This window comes from Ruditapes philippinarum, unplaced genomic scaffold (genome assembly GCF_026571515.1).
Source record: "Ruditapes philippinarum isolate M1 unplaced genomic scaffold, ASM2657151v2 ctg1360_1_1_1_1, whole genome shotgun sequence".
Lineage (NCBI taxonomy): Eukaryota > Metazoa > Mollusca > Bivalvia > Venerida > Veneridae > Ruditapes > Ruditapes philippinarum.
Window position 1 is genome coordinate 243,778 of NW_026860762.1, and position 16,783 is coordinate 260,560.

General features: G+C 33.3%; 2 protein-coding genes across 2 annotated transcripts; both read right to left on the bottom strand.

Moving 5' to 3' along the window:
• Positions 1-447: 447 nt before the first annotated feature.
• On the bottom strand, positions 448-3,231 carry LOC132713321 (piggyBac transposable element-derived protein 3-like). Its single transcript, XM_060695864.1, has 3 exons — positions 3,029-3,231; positions 2,582-2,819; positions 448-2,435 (listed from the first exon to the last, which is right to left on the bottom strand). Exons 1-3 carry the CDS (start codon positions 3,043-3,045, stop codon positions 822-824), a joined length of 1,869 nt encoding a protein of 622 aa, XP_060551847.1. The 5' UTR covers positions 3,046-3,231; the 3' UTR covers positions 448-821.
• An 11,982-nt stretch (positions 3,232-15,213) lies between these two features.
• LOC132713322 (uncharacterized) lies at positions 15,214-16,247 on the bottom strand (the record flags this gene model as incomplete). The annotated part of the gene is given in 1 exon segment (XM_060695866.1): positions 15,214-16,247. A coding segment is annotated over 1 exon segment (449 nt), but the record flags the coding sequence as incomplete, so codon positions are not given.
• Between the last annotated feature and the right edge of the window lie 536 nt (positions 16,248-16,783).

Genomic DNA, 16,783 nt, shown 5'->3' on the forward strand with positions numbered 1-16,783 from the left:
TTTCAAATTCTCAATTTCTGAAACATTCATGTATAATGTTTTATAATAATATGATTGTCATATTTATTGTTGTATTTATATGAAGTGCACAATATGAGAAAATATAAAAATCAAAGCACAGAAGGCACTGAATTTGTTTGGGTCTCAGAATGTAAGAAAGGTACAGGTTGTGAGATTATATGTATAGTGCCACCAATGCTTTCAAGCGTTTTAATTGTAGTAAATTGGCTATAAGACTATTTGCAACACTGATATTCAATCCAATGTTTATTTGACTTAAACAATTTGAAAAAAATGAGTTGCCTTTACTGGGATTTGAACTCCAGACCTCTCGCTTCCTAAGCGAGCGCAAAAACCCCTAAGCCACGGTGAATTTATATGTGAACGGCCTGAAGAAAACCATATTATTCTAAATTAGGACGTGTAACGACTTTAATATAACCCATTTGTGCCGGAATTTTATTTTTATATAAGAAATGTATAAAACATATAGTAACCATATAGTTATAACATATATCCGTTTATTTTTCAAATATAAGTACTGTATTTTTTATTTTAGTGTTTTAATATTTTGTCTACAAAAGTAGACAACAGGCGCAAATGGGTATATGTAAAACACATATAGAATATATGTCCAGATAACCTATTGTTGATTTATTTGATAACTTTTACTTGAAAAAATCCTTAAAGTTTATACAGGCAATGTTTTCTATTACTTTTCCTACAAAAGTAGACATTAGGCACAGAAGTGTTCACTCTGAAATTCATTCTGAATATGAATTATTATTGTTCATGTCTTTTGGCTTTGATCGTATGAATACCTAAACACTGTGAAACATTTCAAAGCATTTCCTGTGCACTCCAACATTACATTTGGAACATTGTGTCCTGCATTTTTTTCCACACAATGAACAGCGCACTTCTTTTGCTGGCTCTGCGTAATGATTTTTACCATCAAGTCGGATATGGTCTGGAATTCTTCTTGACAATGGCCTCATCCTACCTCTTGGTCTGCCAGGGCTGACAGCAGGTGTACGCCCCTGAGCAAGCAGCACAGTAACCAGAGCTCGTCTGACACCTAACATATCTAATGGTTGCCTCAATCCTGCATCAGTAGCACGGTAAATGTGCCAGGTTTGCTGCACCGCAAGGTCAATGCAATACATAAACACTGGCCACCACCACTTCTTGGATCTGATAGAGATACGATACTTCTCAACATTTTGATCCATCCTGTCCACACCTTCCATTGTCTGGTTGTAATGCTTTATAAGGTATGGCTGCGGAAGGCGCACCCTAGCTTTTGCCTGCTTTGACCACCGTGTTGCTTGTTGCAATGGTTCAACTCCATGGCAATTTGACACCACATTCACTATATTGTTGTCATTCCACCTCACCACTATCAGACCTTTGTGTGCGTCATACCTTTTATCATAGTTTCCTCGTTGCGTTTTTCCCATGTCTTTTACATTTTTGACAGGACAATCTTCTATTCGGTTGGCACGGATGGTTCCTGTGCAAGATATTCCCATATCTGTAAGCCGGTCCACGAGCTTCAGGGAAGTAAATAGATTATCAAAAGTCAGATGGTATGCATCATCTTTCTGCAGCTCTGAAAGCAGGTCCATAACTACTGCTCCGCCCATTCCAAGGAAGCCAGGATCATGGGTTTGGTGGCCTTTTGCCCCTTGATAGGGCTCAAATTGTAAAACATATGCAAGTGCTGTCGTTAACGCCCACATCTTATAACCGAACCTAATTGGTTTCCCACGAATAAACTGTTTCGCTCCGTGTCGCCCATAGTACGGGATCATGCTTTCGTCGATTGAAAGGTTTTTTTCTTTCAAGAAGTATAACAAGAAGCGCTCATTCAGCAGACATAGCAGTGGTCTTACTTTACTAAACTTGTCCTCTCTGTCAAGATTGTTGTTATCGCAAAGATGTACATATCGCACCAATATGTCGAATCGGTCTCGCGGCATTGTACGAGCTATTGCCTCATTCCTTACGTCATCATCCCGGCTCCAGAACTGTCTCCGTCTTGGCACAGTGTTATAGCCTGATATAAGCAGAATTGCTAGGAAGATCCTAATTTCTTGGGGTGAAGTTGAAAACGAATGGTTGCCTTTTGAACCAGCATATCTTATACTCTGTTCAACAATCATGTTGATCACGTCATCATCAAAAAATAAGTTGAAGATGCCATCTGGTGTTTGCGGCCATCGACTTTTGTCTATATTTGAGCCATGCCAAGTGAATTTGTCTTTATCTTGCTCAGGTAGATCCTTATTTTCCCACTTCCTCTTTACTGGTGCAGGTCGTTTGGGACGCGGAGCTGGATCCCGTAGGGCAATTCTTACTTGAGGTCTTTTTGCAATATTTGCAGGCACTTCGTATTCATCTGTATCAGAAGAATCTGAAGAATGGTCAGTTTCCTGAAAAATAAAATATGATAAATATAAAAAATCTTATTCTCAACTGGATTTACTGTACATTATTTACTTACTTGCTTCGTATTTATTTATTTATCTATTTATTATTTATTTATTTTATTTATTTTTTTTATTTATTTATTACTAACTAGATCGGAGTCTGATGCTGAATCAACAACATGACGTCCATCTAGGCGAATAACTGTCGCTGTTGCTTGTTGGTCTAACTGACGTCCACTGAGGTTGTTGTAACCTACTTCTTCATCTTCACTTGCACTATCTTCATCTGTCAGTTCATCTACAGGAGGTGGTTGAACATGTATATCTGCCCTTTCAAAGTTACCTTCATCCTCAAGCATTGATATGATTTCATTTACTGTGTATCTTCTGTAAACAACAAAATATTTTCATAATGATAAAACGTACCCATTTGATCCTATTGTCTACTTTTGTAGACAAAATCTAAATTGACTGTCATAACACATTTTATACATATTTCTGAATTATAAAACAGGAATTGAGCAGAAATATAATTATACAATATAAAACAATCATACTTTATGATATAAAATAAAAACAATATAAGTTTTACATACCTGTTTCTGCTAGCCATTTTCAATAATATTTTCAAGGCAATTTTTATCACATTCTTGTTGAAAACACACTGCAAATAACGTAGTGGTCTGCATTTTGTCTAGCAAAATAGTCCAATTAACGCTTATCATGACAACAAGTATAGAATAACAATGATAAACAAATGTGCGCTCATAATTAGGTCCTAGTGTACTGATAACTGCTAGTGTCTACAAAAGTAGACAACAGGCGCAAATGGGTACTGAATCAAAGGGCTGCAAGCTCTGTGGTATTTTCTGATCTTTGCAATCTAAATCGTGCTGTATATCTGTATGTTTTTTCCTGTTTTAGTTTATTTTTATGTACTATAATTAATCTTGCAAGACATACGGAATTTTGCATAACTAGAGTTGCATCAAAAAATCATTTATGTTCATTTTTTATGACAGCCACACTTTATCCTTGCATATCATGGCTACTTCCTTAACAAAAACACTTAATCCTTAACAAAAATACTTAAAAAAGAATTAAAAAAAAAAGTTTCCTCGATCGGGATACAAACTTCAGACCTCTCACCCACTAAGCGAGCGCGTTACCCCTGCACCACGGAGAAGTTATACAAACGATGCCTGAATAAAATCAAGTCATTCTAAATTTAGAACTTCCATTGCATTTCGGGTTTGTAATCCTTATTAATTTCGTGGTATTTTGCTCACGATAAACCTGTTGTTTAAAATTGAAGTAAATAATTTAGCGAAAATCTTCTCGCCCAAACAGTCCGACATGTAGAATCTATATATTCCACTACTCGGCAGTCAGATTTCTATGTGAAGTATTCGGTAATCGACATCGCTAGAATCTATATATTCCACTACTCGGTTTGTGTAGTATTCGGTAATCGACATCGCTAAAAATAGTATTTTCATTAATAAAATCATATTCATCCGCGTAATTTGTGATTGTGCATTTATTGACAATTCTATAAGCCAACGCTATTTTTTGAACTTTGAATGCGTTGTAATTTGTTGGATAGTTGTAACAAAATAAAAATATTTCTTTCTTTTAAATCGCTAGTTTTAAGCTGTTTTGAGAACTACTTGATGTTAGGTTTGTCGTGAAACTTCTGTGTCAGAGATTGAATGTCCGCTTTGTATTTACTTATTTTCGATCAGAAAATACAATAAAACAATATTAGAAATCTTCGACCATTCGGGAATTATTTTGCTTGAAAATTAATGCGCCTGTCTTTGACCATCTTTACGCAGTGATCTCCCCTGAATTTTTCGGCGTCAGTGTACATATAAAGGGAAGTAACCGCTTCAAACAAATGTACTACTTTCGGCATTTGCAATTAACAGCATTAGACATTTTCGCTACCATTATTTGTTTGGTCTGACGACCCAAACAAATAAAAACAACAGTTTACAGTCAGGCAGCTATGCTTACTTAGCACACTATTATTATTGAAATACGTGTAGTACGCTAGTTTTGGGCGATTTAATGTCCGATTTTAAAATTTACTACACCAATGAAAAGCTTGTGATCTTAGCTTCGTCTCAGTATATATTTTAACAGATTGTTTGATACTTCAGGTATTTAAATTTACGGTTAAACCTACGACAAGTCAGACCATTTTACATACGTTTTATACAGTGAGATACGCAATCGGTTGTCTTTACCCGCAATTCTACTGATAAGAATAGCCTGTCGTCTGCTAGTTCGGAAACTGTCAATCCGTGTATTAATGAAACTGTTACAGTGATTCAGTTTCTGTCTCTACACGTGGAGATAATTTGCTACTAATTCAATGATAATTTTGTTATAAACAGTTTCGTTGCTATGCCGTATTTAGTCCCATCTTTGATTACCTCCCTTTAATTGATTTTTCTAAAGTTATTTAATCATCAACTTTACGTAGAACAAACTAGCTGCATATCAATTAAAGGAATGTAATAAGACGACGTTGAGGAACTATAATGTAGGTTCTTTCAACAATTATCTAAAAATAGATCTAGGATAAGAACACGAGTATTTTTACTTCGGGATCACACTCCCTAATTCAAGGAATAGCAATATCGTTTAGCACTTTAAATTCTGTTCCTCCGTATGAACACATATGTGGATGTTTCTAAATTAAAAAAAAAATTATATGATGAATGTTCAATTCTGCTGATACACGACAGCTGGTTTGGCTAACCTAAATGTTACATACTTCAAAGCAAAAACGCGAGGATCAAAACCACCTCACCTGTTTGAGCTAAGAGATGCATATATACTCCAGTATCTAAAATACTTTAAGTGGCATCTTACGATCATGAAGGGATAAACAGTGGTAATTCTGGTTCCATTACTTATAAAGGCAACACTGCGGGGGCCACTACCGTTTCTGAACAGACTCCATCAAACTTGAGCATGCAAAGATTTTTTTATCGTGTTGGCCGTTCTTTCAGGACTCTATCTTTGCCTCCTGTGATAATTTTGGCAATCTTTAATGTATAATAAAAATTGCTTTTTGTTTGCATTAGAAAAACACTTTCACTGTGAAACAAAAATTCTTCAACGACAAGTGCCTCTTCGGAGTCCAGTAAAATATTGACCTTGACATCAACGATCTGCAATATACTAGTAGCCGTTGACTGGGAAGAGATAAAACTCTACTTTGATACTTCGGCGGAGTTATCTCATTTCAGCTGTTAACTATTACATATCCAAAATCACCGGACTTAAAATTACAATAAAGTTTGAATATGCAAACTAAATAAATAAATTGTAAATACGTTAACCAAGTATGAACACAATTATTTTTATTTTTTTTTCTACTGGAATAATTATACTGTATACTGTAAAGTGAAATCTTATTCCTAGACGGTGAAAGATATGACGTTGATGACATCTGTGTGACGTCATTTATAAATCCTTCAAATTATTACATAGATGTAAAGTCCGTAAACAATAGCGAAATAAGTGGTGATATAGTTCAATATACTTGTATGTATGTTGTGGCGTTGCCAAGTGGTGATCGATCGCGTATGGCTACGGGTCTTAAGTATTGTTCGCCCTGTAGGTTCGAACCCCGTCAGGTGTAAGGCGTTGGCCCATTTAGCAAAATGTTACATGAGATACAGGTTAATAATTAACAGGAACTAATATGAACGTTTAGTCTATAGCTTCTAACATAGTCCGATTGCAATATATTAAAATGTATATTTCGTAAAAACTACAACAAAAGGTATGTTTAACACTCCATAAACAATATACGATAATTAATGTTTAATATAAATATATTATATCACTGGTTTTTAATCAAATCACCGGAATGTTACATAATGATTGAATATGCAAACGAAAATAAATAATTTTAAATATGTACGTTAACCAAACAATGGTTACGTGAATAAATGATGCTCAGTAACGCAATGTCAAAATTAAAGCTGTAAAGACAGTTAACAACCTAAATACATTTGTATGTATAATTAATAAACTGTGCAAACATGCATTCAAAGTTTACATTGTTTGCAACTTTGGCACACATCTGCGCAACGGCTCACACCATCGTATATTTGTTAAGTTTATAATTTGGGCACAAATGTATGCATAGTTTACAACCCGCCAACAACACATATTTACAAATCCCAAGCCGTGCACAAAATGTAAATATTCAAAGTTCACAACCCGTAAACACACATAATTAATTAATCATAATCTTGGCAAAGATGTATGCATCGTACAAACGTACACAATGTTTAAGTATATGCACCGTTCACAATCAAGTCAAAGATAAATAACAGCTGGATAGAGGTCTTCTCCTTTTTTCTCTCACAAATAGACAGGAACATTTTAATTAAATAACAAAAAGTTGTCATATTTTTTCAACTATTCGGAAAAAAGTGACGTGTATTTTGAAAATTATAGTATTTAACGACACTAGTTAATCTACATTATATATCGAAATAACACCCATTATCAAACTTTACCCTTCTTGGTATCGAAACGATAAAGAAATACTTTTCATACAAACTTTTACTGCCAGTACGGAGTTATTTGTGCTCCACAGCATATTTATTACTGAAACCAAAATTTATGTACTGTTCACAAAATATTGATACAATGACGAATCTGTTTCTGAAACCGAATGTATATATTTGTACAAAATATCGACGCTATATTGCATTTGAATCACTTATTCATAAGCTTTTTAAATGCAAATAATGCTTTAGAATTCACGCCTGTCTTTTTTTTTCTTAAGTTTCTTAAATTCGGATTATACTCAATCTCATCTTCAGTGTGCTCCTTCCGTTTAATCTACATTGTGATCTTTTCGGTATTTTTTATTCCTTTCAGTAATTATTGGTCAAACTCATGGTGTGAACTTATACGACTCCTAAAGATTACCAGAGTAACTTCCATTTAGGCATAAAGGAAATATACTTGGTTTTGTTAATTGTGTTGATACCATAAACGGTTTTGCAGTTAATATTGACACTGCAATCGTTGAGGTTTTTGCCGTTGTAGATGATGTTACTGTTGTTGTTGTTGTTCGAGAAGTCGATGTTGCAAGTAACAACACAGCTTGCGTTTCGGAAGCCAGAGAGCCGGGACAGAGGCAGAAACAGGATGTCCAATGAGACGGTTGCTATTTAAGCACTTTATTCTATTATCATAATTTACCTACAGTTGAACGGTCAACTGCACAGACACAACTGAAGAGTTGTTTGTATAAAATGTTTCGTGCACCAAAGTTAGCATGTTCTTGTTATACGACACAATGTAAATAAAATTAAACTTCGCCAAGTAAAATTCTGACATTTGTTAGGTATACAAAGGGGGAAATAAGTACAACTCAGAAATGGTCATGTATAATGACAACAGCCAGAGCAGTATGAAAATCACATACAATGGACGTACAAAGGTGTTTAAGAAACTTTGGTGCACTTTGACTTTGACCAATCATTTCGACAAACAACTCCTCAGTTGTGACTTTGCAGTTGACCGTTCATAGGCTGTGCCTCTCTATGTTCATTTAGATGTCAGCCTTGTTACCTTTCTAACATAGTGTTGCTTCTTGTGAAAACAAAGTTACTTTTTCGCTAATTATTCTTGGAATTTAAGGACATGATCCATGTTGTTTCCGTGAGCTTGTTCAATATTTCTCCTTACATGATCGTTTTATATGATGTTTGACCTTATCACATAGATTTTAATACATTTACAACAACTTAAATAATTATGTTCTTTATTTGATCTAGGGCAGTTGTGTCGTTACTGGGAATGAACGGGTTATAGACTCCTCTTTCTTTTACCATATGTCTTCAGCTAATGAGCATTGTAACCTTCTAAATGACATTAATGTTAATCATACAGGTAAATCCTACAGGTGAGTGCGCATGCAAAAGTCAGAATATATGCCATGTGTATCATGGACATTGCAATATGTATCAGAAACGATATATTATTTTTAAAGAGTTGTGCAGTTTTTTTTTAATTTAGGCAGTAAACATATTTGATACTAAACATTTTTTATTATCAATTTATGGTCAATCACCAATTTGACTAAAGTTCAGATCTACTTATTCCTTTAATGTAGATCTGATGACGACCGTAAATGTTTCGCCATCTTTATAATTTGGATTACCCGTGAAAGCTAGTTTTAGCCAAGCAATCAAACCGGCTTTACATAGGCATAAAAAGAAGTTTAAAATACCGTTATCCATGGAAGTTAGACAAATTGTTGATTTTTGTTAGAAACAATGTTTTAAGTAATTTTAAGCAAATTAACTTAGAGTCAATTTTAATTGGCAAGATTGTTTTGCCAAATTACCTGTGGCCTATATTGACAACGTCATGTTTGTTCTAGAAATCTTGAAAATTACCTATTCAGTATTGGTTTTCCCAGTGTTTAAGTTAGTTACCACATCGCTTTCAAAAAATATGAAATCTCACTGATGATTGGCTGTGTGAAATAGCACCAGAAATAATTTCGTAATTGGTCTCAGTCAGATCTTAAAGCGGAGCGTTGTTTGGAGAAGATAGATAATCAGATTGTGTCAATATCCATCATAATCTAATTATCTATCTTTGAGCGTTGTTTGGAGAAGATAGATAATCAGATTGGGTCATTCCCCATCATAATCTAATCATCTATCTTCCTTTAATGTCAAACCCCTCGCGGGGACGTAGATATAATCGTCAATCTCTTGAAATATATTACTAATACAACTTGACAGAGGCACACATAAGAATAATGTTACTTCGATAAAGAAGGTGGTTCTGTCTTTTATGAAATGTTGAATTGTACACCTGTTTTCTCCATCAAAAAGATGAACAAAATAACAATCATTTTGTTTGTTCAAGCTTGGACAAACTTATGATTGTACGTTTACAATATCTTGATCATAAACTCCCAACATCGTCACCAAGGTTAGGTTTGATGTGAGAAAGAGGTCTTATACTTTGATATCTATATTTACAGTCAAACCTTAAATCAATTACTGATCAATGTTGTTATCCCCAGGTCTGCATATACATCAGATGTTTTGTTGGGATTGACAAAGCACCAACACGAAAGTCATAGTCCATATTCCAGCGCTTTACTGGTAGCTAGAGGAGTAGGTGGCCCTCTGTGAATTATTTCAGGCACAAGCGGGTATCTGAGTAGAACCACCAACATTCCATAAGTCAGCGGGATAGCATCTTCACGTGATAGAAATAAAAGTACCTTGACGATTCAAACATGCAGCAGTGAGGGGCAAGTGGTTTGAAATTAACCACCTAAATCACTCGGCTGCAGAAATCCCTATTTGAAACATCTGTACAAAGGAAGTAAAAAGAAACAAATAATACACATCCATTACGTACCATGCTTTATTATGACTATAATGTATGCAGACACATTCAATGACAAATTTTAAGCATACTCACAATATTTGCACATTCTTAGTGCTTTATGACATAACCTAGAGAATTAAATATTCTATGACATAACCTGAATACTTTACTATTTTATGACATTACCTGAATATTTTACTATTTTATGAAATAAACTGCATACTTTACTATTTTATGTCATATCCTGCAAACTTTACTATTTAATGGCATTATAAACCTGCATACTTTTTTTCTATGGCATAGTCTGCAGGTTTTCAATATTCTATGACTTACAATTTTATGACATAACCTGCAGATTATACTTTCTTTTACACAACCTGCATACTTTACTATTTTTAGAAGAAAAAAAACTTTCAGACTTTACATTTTATGAAAATAACCTACAGACATAATTTTTAATGGCATAACCTGCAGGCTTCAAATATTTTATGACATGGCCTGTGTAATTTACAAATTTTTATACAAACTTAGCATACAATACAGAGAAAACACTGAAGATATCACATGTAGTTTGTAATCACTGGTATTATTTGTATATCGATATACGTGATGTCATATACTATGAGTATACGCTAACAAACTTAAGTATTCCCTATATGTATTTAAAAGTACTGTTAATTTGCATTTTATCAGACTTGTCGATATGTTAGACAATTTTCTTGTTGCAGTTCTGTTGATAATGACCGTGTTTCTTTCTTACACGTTATGTCTCATTCTAACATTAGCTTAGTTTAAACTTATTAAATTTAGTTTGATAGTGTCATGGCTATAAGCTTATTGAAACACTCTCGAATTTATTCCTGGAACCAACCAGTACTAAGCAGTGAGTGTTTTGCTCAGGGAAACATCTAATTTAATGGATTGGTCCTGATGGGTTTGAACCCACACGGCCAGCAATCTTTGTATGACTAGTCCGACCTGTTAACCACTCGGCCACATTGCATTCTTACACGAGTACAGTGCATATATTCTAAATAGATTTATGACAGCTGAGTCTTTGCTTTATAAGGCAAGAGGGCCATGATGGATCTGAAATGGCTCACCTGAATATAGAAACTATCCACGACAAAGAACAATTAATATTGTTAACTATAAACAAAAATATATATATAATCTAAATCTTAAACTGATACAACAAAATTCATATTTGGATCTGAAATAGTGCATGTGTAAAAACTTTACTGGTTGCCAAAAGATATCTGTACATATAACGAAAATCAACGACCCCCTAGGTCGAGGACAATTTTTACCCCAGGGCTTTTATTTGAACAAAGATGGTATAAACACTTACAAGAAGATGTTTCATACTTAATATTTAAGCTCTAGAGTCTAGCAATTTGTATTTTTTAAAAGAATATCTTTTAAGTTTTTAAAACTTACATATAAGGAAAAATAATCACCCCCAGGGTGGAGCCAATTTAGACCCCCAGGGCTTTTATTTAAATAAACTTGGTAGACACCCATTTGAAAATTGCTTATGCTTAATATATAAGCTTTAGGACCTTGGGTGTTTTTTAAGAAGAATTTTTAAAGGTTTTACTATATACATATTAGGAAATCAATAATCCCTCGGGGCGTGCCAATTTTGACCCCGGGAATTTTATTTGAACAGACTTGATAGACACTCACTAGATGATGTGTCATGCTTAATATCTAAGCTCTAGCTCTTTGGAAGACTCTTTAAAATAATATTTTTAAAGTTTTTTTCTTTCAGTTGCCATGGCAACCAGAGTTCTGCATGGAATTGGAGTCTCTGAACAATTTTTAAAGGTAACAACCAAAGGAAGATTCCTGTGAAATTTGGATGAAATTGGCTTAGCGGTTTATGAGGAGATGTTGTTTAAAGTAAAAGTTTATGGTGATCACAAAAGCTTACCTTGTCTTTGTGACAGGTGAGCTAAAAATAGTTGGAAGTAAATTTTCAACAAGTTTTATACCCTCAACTAGTTCTGTAAAAGAGGGGACAACAAACAAATAATAAACCAATCAATTGTGTACAATTTTTTATTATGAAAGTCACACATACACTTAACAAAACTTATAACTGTGCAGTTTTTAAATGTGAATAACTTTTAAATTACTTGACATTTTTTACCCAAATTTTGGAATTAATCGTTTGAATGGTTTATTTTTACAATGCTATATTCAGAAATAACGGTTATTTTTGTTGTGTGCGTTCATCCGTGACATGACATAAACAACAAAGTGCACGTGAGGGTGACAGGTTGGCGCTAAATGAAGTTATTATTGACCATCAAGGATTCTATTAAATTAAAGACATCCAAAAAACATAAATTTATTGCAGAATTTTCGCAATTGAAAGAAAAATGGCCGTCTAGAAGTTTTACTCAAGGGAATTTGCATTTCAGGCGCCCATTTTGAAAATAAATTTGCATAATATTTTCTCAAATAAACATATTGACTAAGATTTTACTTTAAAACTAAAAACAAACTTTCTTGGTACTTTCATATTAATAAAAATATCGTGTTTGCATTGGTTTTAGCAACTGGGTACAACGCGTTACGGAGATCGACATAAACCAGTCTTTATTGAAATTCAATAAAGCAAATATTAAAATCACAGTGACATAATGCCCTGGAATTCATTGTAGTATTATACCCTATCGGTGATCCTATGTTTTATGCTTGTATTTTAGTGAAATCAAGATATTTAGACCTTTTTGCACCCAATATAAATACACATTTTACAGAAATGTGAAATTCGGTTTTCGCGCAATATTGCACACATCGCTATTTCTCAGTAAGTACGAATCGCCCTGACATAAAAATCGATATCCATCATTGCACATATCTGTACTATACTTGGTTAAAATTTCAGAGATCTATGTTTATTAGTATCTGAGAAAATTTGATTTTTATACGTGCACACTTATAAGATTTGTTAAGTGTACATGCTAACCTATCAAACAAATATATTTAATTTCTTAAAGTATTTCAATAGTAACAAGATCAGCAGAATAACAATGCTTCATAAACCTTCTAAGACAAAATCAAATTTTATATATTACATTTTATTAACATCTCTTTATACTGATATACATGTCATCATTGTTTGATAAATTAAAAAAGATGGATCTATTGTATCCATTCTGATAAAATTTAATTTAATCTGTTTAACCATAAACAATATAAAGTGTTAAATACATGTAATAAAACAGTATATTAGTCAACCAATGATAGAAATCTAAAGTAATTTATTAACTTCCAATTCTTTATTAACAAACTTATTTCAAAAAACAAACAAATTTCCATACAAAGTGAATACACTTCTATCAATTCTGATGATTTCAACTTTTAACCTATGTATTAGACAAAATGTTAGTCAACCAATTTCTGAATCTTTAAGTAGTTTATTAACTTCTTATCCTTCCTCTAAAACCGACTTATTTAAGATAAACAAGTAAAGTTCCAAATAAAGTGAAAACAACTGTGCAAGTTTCAAAATTAATAAATGCTGTCATACAAGTTTTTTTATTTATGATAGCAGAATAACGTCTACTAGATACTGTTCAATGTACATTTCAAGTTTTAAACATTCATGTTAAATGTTTATGTTCAATTGACATAACATATTGTAGCATTAACTTATCCTAACGTCATATAATTTTTGTAAGCATTAATATGACCAATATAGATTTGTTTATCATGTACATGTAAAGGTTTACAAATGTGCTTGATAGATGTAATCTATATTCTAAGTAACAAACATACATGTTTGATGCATGTGTTCATAAGACATACATGTAACATATGTAAGCATAAAATTCACATAAACATTCAATTAGTCATAACATGATTTTCATGTTATCATAATTATGTTTCTTACATACTAAATAGATGTATTTACCCTATATATACATTTAAAGGCACATTACGACTCAGAAATGAATAGATTTTTCATTTTTGTAAAAAGGGCATTTTATAAAATTGTAATTTTGTAGATTTACAACAAGTCATACAACGTATTCTTATCACGGCATAAAAAACAACAAGCAAATTCCTTGAATTTGTCATCCCCCGCCAAGTACTGGTTATTACTAACACAACAAATAAAGACCTAAGGCTTTATTTATATATTAATCATGCCGTAAACAGTAATATTCTTTTTACATAATAAATATTCAGGGCAATAACAGAGCATTAATTAATTCAGTGTTAAATAGTAACATCTGGTGACGGCAATGAGATGTAAATTGCCTTTTTGTATCTATGGTTCCCATAAAATTTTGTTGAAATCAATACAGCAGTTGCAAAGAAATAGCAATATTGCTCTATATGTATACTGCATAACAAATCAAGGGTCATAACTCTGTAACGAAGGATCTAGTCTGCACAAGGCAACAAATTACGCACATCTCATCTTGGTATAAATGGTTCACATAAAGTTTATTTGAATTTCAGCAAGTAGTTGTAGAGAAGTAGCATGGAAACGGTTACTGCCCTATATGTATACTGCATAACTAATCAAGGGCCATAACTCTGACTTAACTGTCTGACCAGAACAAGGCAACAGTATGCTTATCTCCTCTTGGTATTGAAGGGTCCCATAAAGTTTCGTTGAATTCCAGCCAGTACTTGCTCATATCCATATGACAAGAAGTTACAGTAAAGAAAATAACATTTGTTAACATAAATTAACATTTGTTAAGATAAATTCTAAGTTCAAGGGGAATAAATCAGGAAAAAGTGATGCTAGAGTTATGAATCTTGTAACACAACGTGTGCAATGATAAGAAATGTATATTTGAAATTTGAAGAAGATACCTTCAAAAGTAAAGAAGTTATATTTTGTAAGCAAAGTTCTAAGTTCAAAAGGAGATAATTCTAAAAATATTGGTGCTAAAGTTATGAATCTTGTCACATAAGATGTGGTTGATGATAAGGAACATATATTTGAAGTTGATCCTATAAGAAATAAAGAATTTACAGAAAAAAAAGAGGAAAATTCCAAGTTCAAGGTGACATAAATCTGGAAATATTGGTGCTAGAGTTATGAACTTTGTCACATAAGATGTAGTTCATAAAAAGGAACATATATTTGAAGTTTGAAGTTAATACCTTGAGAAATGAAAAAATTATAGTGGAAAATACTTTGCTAACCAAAACTTTAATCTGAAATCTGGACGTGGACACCAACTCCGGGGCTAGAAGGACAGATCTCCATATACTTCCTATCGTCAAGCTAAAATCATATCCGTAAGTATGCTTTAGAGAAAATAAAAATATCTTTCAATAATCAAGAATTGTAACTTCTTACAGTATTGTAACAAATACTGAAATAATCCACTAGCAAATCCAAAAGTAAACTAGAAGGTTTATTTGTCCCGCCAGCAAATTTACCTATGACAACTGATTTTTTACATAGCTAAGTGCAATAACTTTATGAATAGTAAATGAATGTACAAGTATAACTGTTTGGGCTATGTGACACACAAGTTGGAAATTGCAAGTACTGAATAAATTCACAATCAAATCCACAGGTGCACAACTACATATTATGCTGACCAACATTCCTATACAGTTTCTTAACTTAGGTGAAACATGTTTTGAGCTACGCGGGGCACAAACTGAAAATCGCAAATAATTTACTAAGTCAAGGAGCAATAACTCAGACAAAAAGTTAAATAATCCACACAAAAAATTCCAGGTGCACAACCTTACATGCTGATCATCATTCCATTTAAGTTTATTTACTCTAGCTCAACCACTTTTAGAGCTTTATGTGACATAACATGGGAATGCAAGAACGCTCTGACAGGGAGATGTACAATGGCAAATTTAAATACCCACCTCCCCTTGAGCAGGGTATACCACTCAATATATTATAAAATCACAAAATTTCATTACAATTTTAGTGAATTTTCTTTTTTCATGTCTGTTTAAGTATTTAAGAGACATCCATTTCAACTCCTGAATCAGTCAAAACTGCATTACATCCCGCCGTAAATTGGCACATTTTTCCGTCCGTACAACCAACAGCTCTTAAAATATCACAAATCGGGGTGACAAACACACAACCCTTCATACCTCCTTCCACAATGCCAATAGCAGCTGAATCATGTGTTCCTTTTATCATAACTAATGCACCAGAATCTCCTTCTTCTGCAAAGGGGTTCTCTCCAATTTGAATAATTTTCATTTGATTTTTTAGATTATATCCAAAACCATTACATTGTCCTAACATATCTTTACGTACTATTCCTCCGTACAATGCAAAACTTCCTCTTGTTATCCCGGAGCTCATGCCAAATTTGTAAACCTCAGTCCTTCGCATAAGGTTTGATATTTCACGCACTTCACCAGAGTTAAAGCACAATTGATTGCTTGAGTCAAACCCTGAAAATAAAACAAAAATGATGGCCAATGATGATGTGATCTCGCACCTTGATCAGTTGCCAGGAAAGTAATAAATGTATTCAATCGCATCAATTCGACTATCTTCTTTTCCCTTAATACATGAGTTATAAAATATGTTTAAATATGCTAGGAATTCTATAGAAATAGCCTTATGCAAAAAATTTGAATGCAGTCAAGTTACTCTGGGTGTAGTTTAATTGTCAAGTTTATCTTTAGCTTCTGTGTCTTACTTGTGTATTGGACTGAAACTTTTGTAGGCAGATACCTAACTATCATCAATGTAGCATGTGTACAAAATCTACTAGATAGTTTTGAAAAACAGTTTTATCTTCGCAGTAAGACTTCCCTTTACAATGTATATTTTGTGAAACAGCACCCGGATGTACATTTTCCAGGGTAAGCATGAAAGACTCAGACTGGTAAATCCTGGAAAACTATGATGAAACATGGAGAATGAGTCATTTCGGCCATTTTATATAGACTTTTTTTGTGGTCAATCCATTTCCAGCATGGAT

Coding starts and splice junctions, on each gene's coding strand:
- LOC132713321 (XM_060695864.1), bottom strand. Junction 2,436..2,581: donor CAGCATCAGACTCCGATCTA/GTTAGTAATAAA, acceptor TTTATTTTTCAG/GAAACTGACCATTCTTCAGA.